Source organism: Rana temporaria, chromosome 7, assembly GCF_905171775.1.
Source record: "Rana temporaria chromosome 7, aRanTem1.1, whole genome shotgun sequence".
Taxonomy (NCBI): domain Eukaryota; kingdom Metazoa; phylum Chordata; class Amphibia; order Anura; family Ranidae; genus Rana; species Rana temporaria.
In genome coordinates, this window is record NC_053495.1 from 12,856,459 (window position 1) to 12,873,865 (window position 17,407).

The window sequence follows — 17,407 nt, forward strand, 5'->3', positions numbered from 1 at the left end:
GGCATCGTCATGTTACTAACTCCTCCCCTTTACAAATGTTTCTATGGCAATGACTCAACCACAGAGATGCTCCCCCACAAAGTCTTCATTAACCTGGGATCCTTACATGATCTCTTAACAATAAACAAAATACAGGAAAAGGACACAGAAAGGGCTTCTGTTAGAGAGTCTGTCAGATGTTTGGCGCCCCCACCTCTGCAGGCGCCTGGGTGCAATGCACCCTGCCTAGGATTGGCTCTGTCCGCCACGCCGCTAGGGCCCAGTTTCCCACTCCTCTGGAACTTAGGTCGGACCCGGTGGAGAACCTCTTGTCCGGTGGCGACCTGCTAAAACCTCTCTCTGCCCTCCATAGTGTGTTACTCCCCATTGATTCTCTCAAACTGAACAGGCTCTGGGACTCCTGGAAGTCGGATATACCGGCTTTAGAGATGGAGGACTGGGAGGATTTTTTGGAGCATGCTCCCAAACTGGTTATTTCTGCGGGTGATAAGCTCGTACAGACAACATTTTTGCACAGAGTTTATTTTACCCCAGAACGCCTCTCCCCCGGATTTATCCTGATAGGGACCCACAGTGCCCGCGGTGCCGGACGGACCAGGGCACTTTCCTGCATATGTTTTGGACGTGCCCTGCTCTGTTCCCCTTTTGGTTGGGTGTTTTTGATGACTTGAATGTTCGCCTGGAGCTTTCGGTCCCCGTGACACCCACACTGGCTTTGTTGGGTGTCATTGATGCAACGGTCCCATTAAAGCAAGTTACTAATTTTATATCTTCTGTATCTTCTATAGCTATCTTCTATATCTTCTGCCTAAAAATAAATTTTAGGCAGGTGGACCTCCTCTATCCTCTCCTCTGTGTCCTCCTGGGAAAGCAAAGTCAACGCAGCTCTGCCCATGTATAACTTAACGTACATCAGCCATGGTTGTCCTTGGAAGTATGATAAGGCCTGGTTGCCATGGACTGAGCACTGATCATTCTAACTGTGGTTTGTTGTGGTCCCTCCTCTCTCTTTCCCTCGCCCCCTTCTTCTCACTTCCTCCCTTTTCCCCTTCTTTCCCCCTGCTCTCCTTTCTTCTCACTCTCGGAGTTGGGGGGGTTCATTGGCTGAGTTCCGTCAATTCTTTATTTTTCTCATATATCTGGATTGATGTTCCTATCCTGGTTATACTGCTGTTTGTGTAACTTGTGTCTTGCATACTCTGTAACGCATTGTATTTACTTGGTGAATGGTCTGTATTGCTGGTATCTTAGAATATCTAAGAATAGACCAGAGGGGAGAAGAGAAGATGAGAATAGACCAGAGGGGAGAAGAGAAGATGAGAATAGGAGACCAGAGGGCAGAAGAGAAGATGAGAATAGAAGACCAGAGAGGAGAAGAGAAGATGAGAATAGACCAGAGTGGAGAAGAGAAGATGAGAATAGAAGACCAGAGGGGAGAAGATGAGATGAGAATTGACCAGAGGGGAGAAGAGAAGATGAGAATAGACCAGAGAGGAAAAGAGAAGATGAGAATAGAAGACCAGAGGGGAGATAAGGGGATGAGAATAGAAGACCAGAGGGGAGAAGAGAAGATGAGAATAGACCAGAGGGGAGAAGAGAAGATGAGAATAGAAGACCAGAGGTGAGAAGAGGAGATGAGAATTGACCAGAGGGGAGAAGAGGAGATGAGAATTGACCAGAGGGGAGAAGAGAATATGAGAATAGACCAGAGAGGAGAAGAGAAGATGAGAATAGAAGACCAGAGGGGAGATAAGGGGATGAGAATAGAAGACCAGAGGGGAGAAGAGAAGATGAGAATACACCAGAGGGGAGAAGAGAAGATGAGAATAGAAGACCAGAGGGGAGAAGAGGAGTTGAGAATTGACCAGAGAGGAGAAGAGAAGAGAAGATGAGAATAGAAGACCAGAGGGGAGAAGAGAAGATGAGAATAGACCCGAGGGGAGAAGAGAAGATGAGAATAGACCAGAGGGGAGAAGAGGAGATGAGAATAGAAGACCAGAGGGGAGAAGAGAATATGAGAATAGACCTGGGGGGAGAAGAGAAGATGAGAATAGAAGACCAGAGGGGAGAAGAGGAGATGAGAATTGACCAGAGAGGAGAAGAGAAGAGAAGAGAAGATGAGAATAGAAGACCAGAGGGGAGAAGAGGAGATGAGAATAGAAGACCAGAGGGGAGAAGAGAAGATGAGAATAGAAGACCAGAGGGGAGAAGAGGAGATGAGAATTGACCAGAGGGGAGAAGAGAAGATGAGAATAGACCAGAGAGGAGAAGAGAAGAGAAGATGAGAATAGAAGACCAGAGGGGAGATAAGGGGATGAGAATAGAAGACCAGAGGGGAGAAGAGAAGATGAGAATAGACCAGAGGGGAGAAGAGAAGATGAGAATAGAAGACCAGAGGGGAGAAGAGGAGATGAGAATTGACCAGAGAGGAGAAGAGAAGATAAGATGAGAATAGAAGACCAGAGGGGAGAAGAGAAGATGAGAATAGACCCGAGGGGAGAAGAGAAGATGAGAATAGACCAGAGGGGAGAAGAGGAGATGAGAATAGAAGATCAGAGGGGAGAAGAGAAGATGAGAATAGAAGACCAGAGGGGAGAAGAGAAGATGAGAATAGAAGACCAGAGGGGAGAAGAGGAGATGAGAATTGACCAGAGGGGAGAAGAGAAGATGAGAATAGACCAGAGAGGAGAAGAGAAGAGAAGATGAGAATAGAAGACCAGAGGGGAGATAAGGGGATGAGAATAGAAGACCAGAGGGGAGAAGAGAAGATGAGAATAGACCAGAGGGGAGAAGAGAAGATGAGAATAGAAGACCAGAGGGGAGAAGAGGAGATGAGAATTGACCAGAGAGGAGAAGAGAAGAGAAGATGAGAATAGAAGACCAGAGGGGAGAAGAGAAGATGAGAATAGAAGACCAGAGGGGAGAAGAGGAGATGAGAATAGAAGATCAGAGGGGAGAAGAGAAGATGAGAATAGAAGACCAGAGGGGAGAAGAGAAGATGAGAATAGAAGACCAGAGGGGAGAAGAGAAGATGAGAATAGAAGACCAGAGGGGAGAAGAGAAGATGAGAATAGAAGACCAGAGGGGAGAAGAGGAGATGAGCACAGAAGAATTGGAGGAAGAAGGACAATATTTGGAAACCCTAATACTATTTCCTACGTCGGTTACAGCCGGTATATTAAGTGCCGGCGATGGGAAAGTTTGAACTTCCCAAGGACTCCAGCAACTCTGTAACCTCCAGCAAGAATGAGTCCTTATAATAATTGTTTCACCTAAGCAGGAACACCAAGTGCCGTGTTCCCTTGTATCACATTGTGCAACCATTACCACACATAATCACAAGATAATTAGACAGGAATTCAGAAAAAAAAAACACACACAGAAGCAATGTGACATTGCAACACCGCCACTCGGAGGAAATAAACACCCGGGTGACGTCCATGAAAGTTGGGCCACTGTAAAGCAAATAGTGAGCGATGTGTTTTCCCCAATAAGATAAGATAAGATCCTTATTATAGATCTAAAGCAAACTCCCGCCCCCAGGGAGTCTTTACTCCCTGGGGCCGGGACAGACTTTACGATCATTTGACCACTGTGATTGGCGGAAGGAGCCGAACGGCGAGTCGGCGCTATACTGCGCCTGCGCATCGCAGTTCGGCTCCTTTCGCCAGTCGTGACGCGGCTTACGCGACGGGGGGGAGCTAATTTTTTAGTCAAAACGTCAATCACCGCCATGTTAGGAACGCCCACTCCCGCGGGACTCGCAACCCGGAGGACACGGGTGAATAGCTGTACCCAGGTATGTACAGCAGCAAAAAAAAAATTAAAGGCATAATCCTATTGTAATGCGGGGGGGCAGTGTAATAGGGGGAAGTCGATTTTAGGGTGAACCACCGCTTTAAGCTGATGGCTTCACCATTGATGCACCACCTGGCCCCGCCCCCTCCGCCTTTTTCCAATGAAGGACTATGCCCCCCTAAGATATGAAATGTACATATCCCAGGAGGCGATGCGGGTAAAGTGCATGCCATTCATCCCGAGGAGTGATGTGCACAGGAGGGTGGGCCAGGTGGTTTTTACACCAAATAAAAATAGGACAATTGCTGCAGCGGAGGAGAGGAGTGGTGGATGGGAGGCAGCATGCCCTGGAGGGTGAAGTTCCACTTTAAGCTGCAAGAGGTAGCGGATGGGGGTGCTTACATGACGCTGTTGCGATGCTTTGTCCCCGTGGCAACGTTTACCCAACATGCAGCGATCGGCGGGCAGCAAGTCTGACAAAGGATATGCATTCAAGCAAATGGGGAAGCGTTGCAAACGCCCTGCAACCACATATAATGCCTACGGCAGGGCCTTATTTAACACAGGCAAATAGGGCAGCTGCCCCAAGCCCAGTCATTGTTGTGGGGCCCAAAGCAGCTGCCCCTTGAGCCAGCAAATAATTGATAAGTGAATTCAGGGGGACCCAAGAAAGTGTTTCCCCCGGGTCCAATCAATATTAAAGATGGTCCTGTTTGTTGGGGTAAAACAGGCCTCCTCACAGCCTTTCAGTAGCCTCTGAAGTGTGATCTGTACACAGATCGGGCTTCGGAGGAAAGGGATATTTAAGCAAAGCCATAGATGATGCAAGTTTCTTTCCTGCAACCAGTCAGTGTTGATGGAGGAATCCCTGCTGCAGCGCAATTGTGTTCTGCTGGCAGGGAGCTTTCCCTGCCGGCAGAACACACTGATTACTGTAGCAGCTATATCCGCTGGCAATAATCGCATGCAAAAAATCCAACATCGGTGGATCAACTTAAGTACAACCTTAGGACGAAGGTCCTTAAAGGAGAAGTACAGCTGAAGCTCGTTTGGCTGTACTTCTCCTGTGGATCACAAGAGTGCAGTTCATTCTTCACTCCTTGGACCCGTTTTTAGGAGACTGCAGGCTGAAGCCCGCTGTCGGCTGACATCACAGAGCCGGTCTAGGCTGGGAAAAGATTGTGACCATATGATCGGGATCCACCCACATGCCTGGAGCGGCACCTGGCTCAGCCTCCCAGCAAAGCACTGAGAGCCTGAGCAGGCCCCCTCCACAGCCCAGCGATCCAGTGAGGGCGGCAAGGCAGAGAGCTGGTGACTGACTGTGTGTGTCCCAGAAGACAGCCGTCCATTCAGGAGCCGCCACGCGACTCGCGCATGCGCAGTAGGTAAAGGGGAGTGAAGCCTCAAGGCTCCACTGTCTTTTCACTTAGTCACAATGGCGGTGCCGGCACACGATCCGATGGACGGAACGGCCCTCGGGGGGGGCGACATCGCTGGCTCCCTGGACAGGTTATAAAAAGTCAGCAGCTACAGTGTTTGTAGCTGCTGACTTAAAAAAAAAAAAAAGAAATCAGCTGGAACACCGCTTTAATTAGAGTGTTGTTCTTTCAGACCAGCAGGTGTACATTGTGCGGATATTCGGGGACTTTTTTCTGTTCTAGATTTCTTCTGGAAGATCTGTTTTCACATCTCCAGTGCCCTCCTGTGTTATTTACCAGGGTGATCATTTTATTAGTCATCCTCACGCTGATTACTACAATAACAACCCGGGAGGAATGCCAAGAGGATTGTTTTTACACGGCGTAGTAGGATAAAGGCATCGACTTTGAAACAGCTTTTGTTTACGTTCGTGTTGTGTGTTGTGTGTAATCGTCTCTTTTCTTCTTCTTTCAGATGAACCCATCACATCCGAGAGGAACTTCAAAATACTCACCACCCAGCAGATTAAAGTAAAACCCTGACTCTTTATTAGAAGAATAAACTGCTTTTATTGTTGTTGTTTTTTTGTGTATTAGCAATGTTTTTTTTTATTTTTATTTTTTTTAAGATGAACCCGTCACATCTGAAAGGAACTTAAGAATTTGCTATAAAAATACTGTGCTGATGTATGACTCATTTATGTTTTGTGTCTTTCTCTTTTTTTGTGTTGCTGCTTGACACCTGTCATGCTTTTACTATTTTTTTATTTTTAGTAAAAGGAATTTTCAAAAAAATAGAAAAATAAATTCTCACCACCTAACAGATTCAATTTATGTTTTGTGTTTTTTATCATTTTTTTTATTTATTATTATTTTTTTTATTTTTTTGTTTACTTGACATGTGTCATGTGTCATGCTTAAACTATTTAGAAAATGTAAATAAAAATAATTTAAAAAAAAATAAAATAAAATAAAATAAATACTCACCACCACCTAATAGATTAAAGCGGGGGTTCACCCTTAGGCCGGGTACACACGGACAAACATGTATGGTGAAAGCGGTCCGTCGGACCGTTTTCACCATACATGTCTGCCAGAGGGCTTCTGTACGATGGTTGTACACACCATCGTACAGAAGTCCGCGCGTAAACAATACGCGGGGCGTGTCCGCGGTGTCGCCGCGTCGATGACGCGGTGTCGCCGCGACAATGACGCGGCGATGTGGGCGGCCCGCCTTTAAAATGCTTCCACGCATGCGTCGAAGTCATTCGACGCATGCGAGGGACGGCGGGCGCCTGGACATGTACGGTAGGTCTGTACTGACGACCGTACATGTCCGAGCGGGCAGAATTCCAGCGGGCTGTTTTAAAACAAGTCCAGGAATATTTGTCTGCTGGGAAAAGGCCCGGCGGGCAAATGTTTGCTGGAATTCGGCCCGCTCGCGCCCACACACGACCAAACATGTCTGCTGAAACTGGCCTGCGGGCCAGTTTCAGCAGACATGTTTGCTCGTGAGTATGGGGCCTTAGAGGGCACTTTTTCCCCTTAGATTAATGCTCGTTTTGTCTAGGGGAATCGGCTATTTGTTTTAAAATATGATCCGTACTCACCGTTTACGAGATGCATCTTCTCCGCCGCTTCCGGGTATGGGCTGCGGGACTGGGCGTTCCTTCTTGATTGACAGTCTTCCGAGAGGCTTCCGACGGTCGCATCCATCGCGTCACGATTTTCCGAAAGAAGCCGAACGTCGGTGCGCAGGCGCAGTATAGAGCCGCACCGACGTTCGTCTTCTTTCGGCTACTAGTGACGGGATGGATGCGACCGTCGGAAGCCTCTCGGAAGACTGTCAATCAAGAAGGAACGCCCGCTCCCGAAGACCCATACCCGGAAGCGACGGAGAAGACGCATCTCGAAAACGGGTAAGTACGGCTCATATTCTAAAACAACTAGCCGATTCCCCTAGACAAAACAAGCAGGGAGCTACGGGGGATATAGAAAAAAAAAACGAATTGGGTGAACTCCCGCTTTAAAGTAAAACTCTGACTCTTTATTAGAAAAATAAACATGCACTGGATCTACTCCCTATTGTATATTGCTAAACTTTAGTAATAAAAGCATTGAAACTGCTTTTGTTTTAATTGTAGTTTTTTTGTGTAATTGCAATTTTTTTTAAGATAAACCCGAGAGGAGCTTAAGAATTTGCTATAAAAATAGTGTGCTGATGAATGACTCATTTATGTTTTGTGCCTTTCTCTTTTTTTGTGTGTGTGTTGCTACTTGACACCTGTCATGCTTATACTATTTTAAAAATTTAAATAAATGGAATTTTCACAAAAAATAAAAAATTCTCACCACCTAACAGATTAAAGTAAATCTCTGAGGGCCAGGTTCAGGTACAAATGCGGCGGCTTAACGCATCGTCCTTACGTTACACCGCCGCAAGTTTTCCTTGTAAGTGCTTGATTCACAAAGCACTTGAGTATAAACTTGCGGCGGAGTAACGTGAAGACGTCCGGCGCAAGCCCGCCTAATTCAAATGGGGCGTGTACCATTTAAATTAGGCGCGCTCCCGCGCCGAACGTTCTGCGCATGCTCCGTTAGGAAATTTCCCAACGTGCTTTGCGCGAAATTACGGCGCCCCGACGTGTTTTTTGAACGGCGACGTGCGTTACGTCCTTTCATATTCCCGGACGTCTTACGCAAAAAAAAAAAAATTGAAATTCGACACGGGAACGACGGCCATACTTTAACATGGCTGGTCTAAATCTAAGCCATGAAATAGCAGGCTTACGTTTGCGACGGGAAAAACCGACTAGCGACGACGTAAGAGAATGCGACGAACACGCGTACCTTCGTGGATCGCCGTAAACAGCTAATTTGCATACCCCACGCGGAAAACGACGCAAACTCCACCCAGCGGTCTCCGAAGTATTGCATCCTAAGATCCAAAGGCGTACGAAGCCGTAAGCCTGTCGGATCTTAGCCAAAATCCGTCGTATCTTGGTTTGTGAATTACAAATAAAGATACAACGCGGCAAATTTGAAAGTACGCCGGAGTATCAGCAGATACTCCGGCGTACTTTTTCTGTGAATCTGGCCCATTTATGTTTTGTGCCTTTCTCTTTTTTTGTGTGTGTGTTGCTACTTGACACCTGTCATGCTTATACTATTTAAAAAATTTAAATAAATGGAATTTAAAAAAAAAAAAAAAAAATTCTCACCACCTAACAGATTAAAGTAAATCTCTGACTCTTTATTAGAAAGATAAACACACCCTGGGTCTACTTCCTATTGTATATGACTGAACTTTAGAAATAAAAGCATTGAAACTGCTTTTGTTTTTATTGTTGTTGTTTTTTTGTGTAATAGATATTTTTTTTTTTTTTTAGATGAACCCGTCACATCTGAGAGGAATTTTAGAAGTTGCAATAAAAATACTTTATGACTCACTTATGTTTTGTATTTTTTCTCTCTTTTGTCACTTACTTGACATTTGTCATGCTTAAACTATTTAAAAAAATTGAATAAAAATAATTTTCAAAAAATATTTTTTTTTAAACGGCTTTTGTTTTTTTGTTTTTATTGTTGTTGTTTTGTTGTGTAATAGCAATTTATTTGTATTTATTTTTTTAAGATGAACACATCACATCAGAGGGGAACTTAAGAAGTTGCAATAAAAATATGTGCTAATGTATGACTCATTATTTTTTTTTGTTTTTGTTTTTTTTTGTGTGTGTTGACACGCATCATTCTTATACTATTTTGAAAAATGTAAATAAAAAAAATAATAATAAAAAATAAATAACCAACACCTAACAGATTAAGGCCCCTTTCCAAGCGTCTTTCAAGCGTTATTCAAGCATTTTTCGAGCGTTATTAGAGTGTTATTCGAGTGAAGCCTCATCTGCAATCCCAATGTCCTCGTAAAGCACCGCTAGGACCCTAACGTTTTAGGGCGTTTTTGCAATGCCTCGGTGTGAAAGGGTAAGGCGTTTTTACAGCGCTTTTCAATTCATTTCAATGGAGAGGGGCGTTTTTGGAGCGTTTTTTTTCAGCGCCCAAAACTGCTCCAAAGATGCTGCTTGCAGGACTCAGTGTGAAAGGGTCCATTGAGATGCATGGAGAGCGTTTTATGAGCGCTATTTTTAACGCTAAAACGCTGTAAAAGCGCTTCAGTGTGAAAGGGGTCTAAAGTAAAACTCAGAGGGGCAGATCCACATACCTTTCCGCCGGGCGCAGCGTATCTAAGATACGCTACGCCGCCGTAACTTATCTTTTTTTTTTCGAATCCTGAAAGAATTTGCGCCGTAAGTTACGGCGGCGTAGTGTAGCTCTCGCGGCGTAAGGGCGCGGAATTCAAATGGATGTGATGGGGGCGTGTTTTATGTAAATACGTCGTGACCCGACGTAAACAACGTTTTTTTTTAACTGCGCATGCGCCGTCCCTGGGGTATCCCAGTTCGCATGCTCGAAATTAAACCGGAACCAGCCAATGCTTACGACGGTGACGTCATTCTACGCAAATTCCTATTCGCGAACGACTTACGCAAACGACGTAAAAAATTCTAAATTGTACGCGAGAACGTCGGCCATACTTAAAGCGGAGTTCCGGCCACAAATTGAAAAAAAAAAACTTTTTAAATATAAATACCCCTGTAATACACAAGCTGAATGTATTCTACTACAGTTAGTCTGTAAACTAAGGTCCGTTTTGTTAGGTTGTTACAGCATTTAGACACTTTATAAAACAGAAATTGACTGGGGCCATCTTAAGTGTGGGCATCATGAAGCCAGACTGTATGACTTCCTGGATTTCAGCCTCGCACATGCTCAGTGCTGTACAAGCAGTGTAATGGTTTCAGATCAGTTTTCAATAGCAATGGGAGTGTCAGAGGAAGTTACCGCCCCTTATCTATGCAAACCTCTCCTCCTCTCCTCCCCTCCTCCCCTCCTCCCCTCCTCCTTCCAGGAACCAATAAATATAATAAATAATTAGTTCCTGTGCAGATATATCTACATGACAAGATGATATATATCTCTTGTTATATATGTGGTGTGTATACATATACCAGACATGTGCACTGTCAATAAATTCATTTTGTTAGTGCGGTGATGTTAGTGCGGTGATGTTAGTGCTGCGATGTTAGTGCGGTGATGTTAGTGCTGTGATGTTAGTGCTGTGATGTTAGTGCTGTGACATTAGTGCGGTGACATTAGTGCTGTGATGTTAGTGCGGTGACATTAGTGCTGTGATGTTAGTGCGGTGATGTTAGTGCGGTGATGTTAGTGCGGTGACATTAGTGCGGTGACGTTAGTGCGGTGACATTAGTGCTGTGATGTTAGTGCTGTGATGTTAGTGCGGTGATGTTAGTGCGGTGATGTTAGTGTGGTGATGTTAGTGCGGTGATGTTAGTGCGGTGATGTTAGTGCGGTGACATTAGTGCGGTGGTGATGTTAGTGCGGTGATGTTAGTGCTGCGATGTTAGTGCTGCGATGTTAGTGCGGTGATGTTAGTGCGGTGATGTTAGTGCGGTGATGTTAGTGTTGTGATGTTAGTGTTGTGATGTTAGTGTTGTGATGTTAGTGCTGCGATGTTAGTGCGGTGATGTTAGTGCGGTGATGTTAGTGTTGTGATGTTAGTGTTGTGATGTTAGTGTTGTGATGTTAGTGTTGTGATGTTAGTGCTGCGATGTTAGTGCGGTGATGTTAGTGCGGTGATGTTAGTGCGGTGATGTTAGTGTTGTGATGTTAGTGCGGTGACATTAGTGCAGTGATGTTAGTGCGGTGGTGATGTTAGTGCGGTGACATTAGTGCGGAGATGTTAGTGCGGTGATGTTAGTGTTGCGATGTTAGTGTTGCGATGTTAGTGCGGTGATGTTAGTGCGGTGGTGATGTTAGTGCGGTGGTGATGTTAGTGCGGTGGTGATGTTAGTGCGGTGGTGATGTTAGTGCGGTGGTGATGTTAGTGCGGTGGTGATGTTAGTGCGGTGGTGATGTTAGTGCGGTGGTGATGTTAGTGCGGTGGTGATGTTAGTGCGGTGGTGTTAGTGCGGTGATGTTAGTGCGGTGATGTTAGTGTGGTGATGTTAGTGCGGTGACAGTGCGGTGATGTTAGTGCGGTGACAGTGCGGTGATGTTAGTGCGGTGACAGTGCGGTGATGTTAGTGCGGTGACAGTGCGGTGATGTTAGTGCGGTGATGTTAGTGCGGTGATATTAGTGCGGTGATGTTAGTGCGGTGATGTTAGTGCGGTGACAGTGCGGTGATGTTAGTGCGGTGACAGTGCGGTGACAGTGCGGTGATGTTAGTGCGGTGACAGTGCGGTGATGTTAGTGCGGTGACAGTGCGGTGACAGTGTGGTGACAGTGCGGTGATGTTAGTGCGGTGACAGTGCGGTGATGTTAGTGCGGTGACAGTGCGGTGATGTTAGTGCGGTGACAGTGCGGTGACAGTGCGGTGATGTTAGTGTGGTGACAGTGCGGTGATGTTAGTGCGGTGACAGTGCGGTGATGTTAGTGCGGTGACAGTGCGGTGATGTTAGTGCGGTGACAGTGCGGTGACAGTGCGGTGATGTTAGTGCGGTGACAGTGCGGTGACAGTGCGGTGATGTTAGTGCGGTGACAGTGCGGTGATGTTAGTGCGGTGACAGTGCGGTGACAGTGTGGTGACAGTGCGGTGATGTTAGTGCGGTGACAGTGCGGTGATGTTAGTGCGGTGACAGTGCGGTGACAGTGTGGTGACAGTGCGGTGATGTTAGTGCGGTGACAGTGCGGTGATGTTAGTGCGGTGACAGTGCGGTGACAGTGCGGTGATGTTAGTGCGGTGACAGTGCGGTGACAGTGCGGTGATGTTAGTGCGGTGACAGTGCGGTGACAGTGCGGTGATGTTAGTGCGGTGACAGTGCGGTGATGTTAGTGCGGTGACAGTGCGGTGACAGTGTGGTGACAGTGCGGTGATGTTAGTGCGGTGACAGTGCGGTGATGTTAGTGCGGTGACAGTGCGGTGACAGTGCGGTGATGTTAGTGCGGTGACAGTGCGGTGATGTTAGTGCGGTGACAGTGCGGTGACAGTGCGGTGATGTTAGTGCGGTGATGTTAGTGCGGTGACAGTGCGGTGACAGTGCGGTGATGTTAGTGCGGTGACAGTGCGGTGACAGTGCGGTGATGTTAGTGCGGTGACAGTGCGGTGACAGTGCGGTGATGTTAGTGCGGTGACAGTGCGGTGATGTTAGTGCGGTGACAGTGCGGTGATGTTAGTGCGGTGACAGTGCGGTGACAGTGCGGTGATGTTAGTGCGGTGACAGTGCGGTGACGGTGCGGTGACAGTGCGGTGACGGTGCGGTGACAGTGCGGTGACGGTGCGGTGACAGTGCGGTGATGTTAGTGCGGTGACAGTGCGGTGATGTTAGTGCGGTGACAGTGCGGTGATGTTAGTGCGGTGACAGTGCGGTGACAGTGCGGTGATGTTAGTGCGGTGACAGTGCGGTGATGTTAGTGCGGTGACAGTGCGGTGACAGTGCGGTGATGTTAGTGCGGTGATGTTAGTGCGGTGACAGTGCGGTGATGTTAGTGCGGTGACAGTGCGGTGACAGTGCGGTGATGTTAGTGCGGTGACAGTGCGGTGACGGTGCGGTGACAGTGCGGTGACGGTGCGGTGACAGTGCGGTGACGGTGCGGTGACAGTGCGGTGATGTTAGTGCGGTGACAGTGCGGTGATGTTAGTGCGGTGACAGTGCGGTGATGTTAGTGCGGTGACAGTGCGGTGACAGTGCGGTGATGTTAGTGCGGTGACAGTGCGGTGATGTTAGTGCGGTGACAGTGCGGTGACAGTGCGGTGATGTTAGTGCGGTGACGGTGCGGTGACAGTGCGGTGATGTTAGTGCGGTGACAGTGCGGTGACGGTGCGGTGACAGTGCGGTGACATTATGTGCAGAGTGGGGGGTGGTACAGATGATCAGGCATACAGAGCGGATCTCTGTCTGTGTAGATCTGTATGTGAGTACAGTGATCTGTATGTGAGTACAGTGATCTGTATGTGAGTACAGTGATCATAGTACAGCCCCGCCTCCCTGCACTAGACTTGTAACACACAGTGCAGAGCTCTGTTGCAATGTACAGGGAGGCGGGGCTGTACAGGGAGGCGGGGCTGTACAGGGAGGCGGGGCTGTACTATGCTCGGTGCTCTCACATACAGATCTATCAGACAGAGACTCGCTCTCTCTGCCTGATGATCTGTATCTCCGTGCATCGGAGACAGATGGTAGGTGGGCGGGTGGTGGAGGGAGGAGGACGGGGGCGGCGGTGACGGACGGGTGGAGAAGCTAAGACGGGGGCGGAGCTAGGACGGGGGCGGAGCTAGGACGGGTGGAGGAGCTAGGACGGGGGAGGAGTTGGAGAGGGAGAAGAGGAAGGACACCACCTCTATGGGCGGCACTGCCCTCCCTCCCTCCCGCCCCCCGAGATGTTCATCCACGGCTGCGATGTTCAGCCCAGCCTCCTGGGATTGAAGAGACACATATCCCAGGAGGCATAGCAGCGCTGGATGCGGCGGGGGGGGGGGGCCATTCCGCCGCGGCGGGGGAATAAGAGACTCACAGATAAAAACGTGAGTTTTTAAAAGACAAAAATAAAACATCCCAAATGTATTTAAGGGGGCAGTGTAAAAACGAATGCAAAAAAGTTGTAAAATAGGGTGGAACTCCGCTTTAACATTGAGTACGCCTCAGAACAGCAGCTTTAACTATACGCCGGAAAAAGCCGAATGCAAACGACGGAAAAAAATGCGCCGGGCCGACATACGTTCGTGGATCGCCGTAACTAGCTAATTTGCATACTCAACGCGGATTTCGACGGGAACGCCACCTAGCGGCCGCCGAAAACTTGCAGCTTAGATCCGACGGCGTACTAAAACGTACGCCTGTCGGATCTAGCCGAGATGCCGTCGTATCTTGTTTTGTGGATACCAAAACAAAGATACGACGCGCAAAATTTGAAATTACGCCAGCGTAATTTCTTTGAGGATCTGCCCCAGACTCTTTATTAGAAAAATAAACTGGATCTACTCCATATTGTATACACTAAAACCTTGGTTTGAGAGCAACTTGGTTTGAGAGCGTTTTGCAAGACAAGCAAAATGTTTTAATAAGTTTTGCCTTGATATACAATCGATGTCTTGATATAAGAGTAGCGTCATGTCACAACTGAGTATAAAAGAGAAGAAACAAGCCTCTAAGTGTAGCAATATGGTTACATTTAATGAAGGTACAACATTTAGAAACTCATTGCTACACTTAGAGGCGCCTCTCTTCTCTTTTATACTCTGTAAAAAAAATGCTTTGATATACAAGTGCTTTGGATTACAAGCATGTTTCTGAAACGAATTATGCTTGCATTTTTAATGCATTTCCGGTTGCTTTTTCTTCTTCTTTCCTTTTTTCTTTCTTTCACTGTATGGGGGTCCGGTGCATTTTTGATGCATTCCAGTTGCTTTTTTTTCTTCTTTTTTTTCACCTTTTTTCAGTGCATTTCGGTGGATTTTAGATGCACTTTGCCGCGTTCCAGTACATCACCCAATCAAATGGCCCTATGCATGGCCCAGCTGTAGACTCAACCAATTGGCTCTATAATGACCTTTTACGTTGACATCTCAAAAGATTACTACTGTTTGTTTTCGGCCCAAGTGGCATCTCCTGTCCTTTCGCGCATCACGCTGACGAAACGCATTTCACTTGTGTAAGGGTTTCCTTTATTAGATTTCCAAGAAGAGATGTCAACATTGTGGGCTTCTGCTAAGACTCGCTTCTCCCTTTCTAATCTAAATGAAGCTGTGTCAGTTTCACAAGCGCCCGCCTTACGGCTTCCCGCGCTGGGCTTCCAGTAAAGAGGCCTTGTGGTTATCGTGGCGGTTATCCAACAGGAAGCGTTTCAGAAGGTCATCTTCCACCAACAGGAAGTTGAGGGCTTTCCTGTTTTTCATCTGTCCTCTTATGTTACGAGACACAAGGGAAGCGCCAACAATGATGGAACATCTGTCCGGCTCCAACGCAGCTGGAGCTGGAGGTCTCAGACTGTCTCCTGCCTTCCGTTCATCTTTGTCCGTCTATCTACGGCCATCGCTTTCTGGGGGTCCGGGGTGAGGCGTGGATTGTCAGAAACAATAGTGACTGAAATGAAGCACCTCGTAATACACAACGCATTGTTATAGAAAAATTGTAGGATATGCCGGGGATTGTCTAGATCGGTGCAGCTCAACCTGGAGGCTGCATGTGGCTCTTCTGGCAATGTTCTGGGGTCTAACATTTTGGATCTCCCTTCAGTTTTTGCCATATAGCTGGTGGAGATCGAGCTGAAGAGGGGACTTCTCTTCCATCTCTTGAACAATACCGATGGTGTAGGTGGTGATTTTAAATTTTTATCTCTATTTATTTTTTCGAAAGCCCATGGCGTGTGAAGCACACTCAAAAACTTCAGCCAGTGCCAAAAAAATGTGCACAACATAAAGAGGTGACACAAAAACGGGCAACGGGTGTACACAAGCCCTCTAAAATCAGAGGACCTAGCCCTGGATCCCCCGGGGCGTAAGGCTCCAGACGGGGACAAGGGTACTTTACACTTGGTCCATCTGGCGGAAACCAGATGGACCCCTTTCTCTGAAGGGTCTGCCGAAACAGACCTATCCAAGTAATAGGTGAGGCTCCCCCGAAGGGAGACCCCATGAGAGGGGGCAAACTAAGCCAGAAGGCCATGTCCACCCCCTCCCAAGACTTTCAGGGCAGGCTCGAGGACATACAAACAGTGTACAAACAAAAAAAATACAAAAAAGTGAAAAACAAAGGGATATAAAAAAAATAAAGTGGGGGAGAAGGAAGTAGAGGAGAGTGAAAAGGTCGCCATTGTGCAAAACAATGGACAGGCCCTCCAGCCAGGAATAAAAAAATTCTCTGGTCCCAGCCAAAAGGCCCGGCCCAGGAGGCGGATGCTAAAAAAAAGTGTGTAATGGTGCAGTGACCATGGTGCCACAAATCAGAGTGACCCTCACTCACAGTGATTTTATGGCACCCCTAGACTGCCACTCCAGGGGCACATACACCATAGGCTTTCTAGTTTCTATCCGACCCCCCGACTGGGTCAGTGCAGCCCCCCGTCCCTGCCAGATAGAGAGCCCTTCAAGGTTTTCTCAGGGAGAGCCTCTGGACGCATAACGGCCTCCACTGGTACAGGCCCTTCCAGGCCCCCATCAATCCGGAAGATTTGCATGTCACCACCCAGCTCCTCCTCCAGATCACCGACAGGGACAGCACCCACACCAACACCAGCCAGAAGGCTGGAGAAACCCGGCCCTTCGGCCAAACCCAATGCAGCCACTTGGACGGCTCAGACTCGATCGTTGGCCATCCCCCAGTATCTATCGGGCAGCACAAGCATAATCCTTACCGAAACCGCCCTTCCAGGTGCAATGACACCATTGGATTTGCCTCTGCTTCCCACCCACGCTTGGGGGAAGCATTAGCGCCACCTGTTCAGTGTAAGGAGTAGATGACTCCAGACCACTTAGTGAGGCAGAAACATGGTAGCACCCAGTGAGCAGACAGGAACAAAATCAGGACACAAGCTGAAGGTCATCATCTGTGAAGTACCAAATCAGAAGGCAAGGGCAGCATCAGGATACAGGCCAAGCTCTGCAATGACTGGGCAGGGAGGTACAGAAACATAAGGCAGGATGTAGAGTTCCAAAACACAGGTTGTGGTCATGAAGGGCAGACAAGAACCCATAGACAGGTCAAAGGCAAGCTAGGTTGTACATGGAAAGGCCAATGTAGCAGGTCACAGGTAAATCAGGAACCAGCTGAAGACCACTCAGCAATTTATCCATGTCACATTCCAGCCTAAATAGGCCCTCCCGTGCTAATACCAGCGCTGAACTTGCATGTGCATCAGGATACAGGCCACGGCTAGTTACCAGCTGGGCAGCAAGGTACAGAATCAGAAGGCAGGATGCGGAGTCTAAAATATAGGTTGAGGACACGAGGGGCAGACAAGAATTCATAGACAGGTCAAAGGCAAGCCGGGTCATACATGGGAGGGCAAACCTAGGAGGTCACAGGTAAGTCAGGAACTAGCTGAAGATCACTCAGCTGTACATGTCACAGTCCAACTTAAAGTGAGATTAAAGCTTCGGATTATTTTTTTA

At 47.5% G+C, this 17,407-nt stretch overlaps 1 protein-coding gene across 1 annotated transcript; it reads left to right on the top strand.

Annotated features, from left to right (window-relative positions):
* Nucleotides 1-1,226: 1,226 nt before the first annotated feature.
* LOC120946174 (octapeptide-repeat protein T2-like) lies at nucleotides 1,227-1,625 on the top strand. Its single transcript, XM_040360995.1, has one exon. It carries the CDS (start codon nucleotides 1,227-1,229, stop codon nucleotides 1,623-1,625), a length of 399 nt encoding a protein of 132 aa, XP_040216929.1.
* The last annotated feature ends 15,782 nt before the right edge of the window (nucleotides 1,626-17,407 follow it).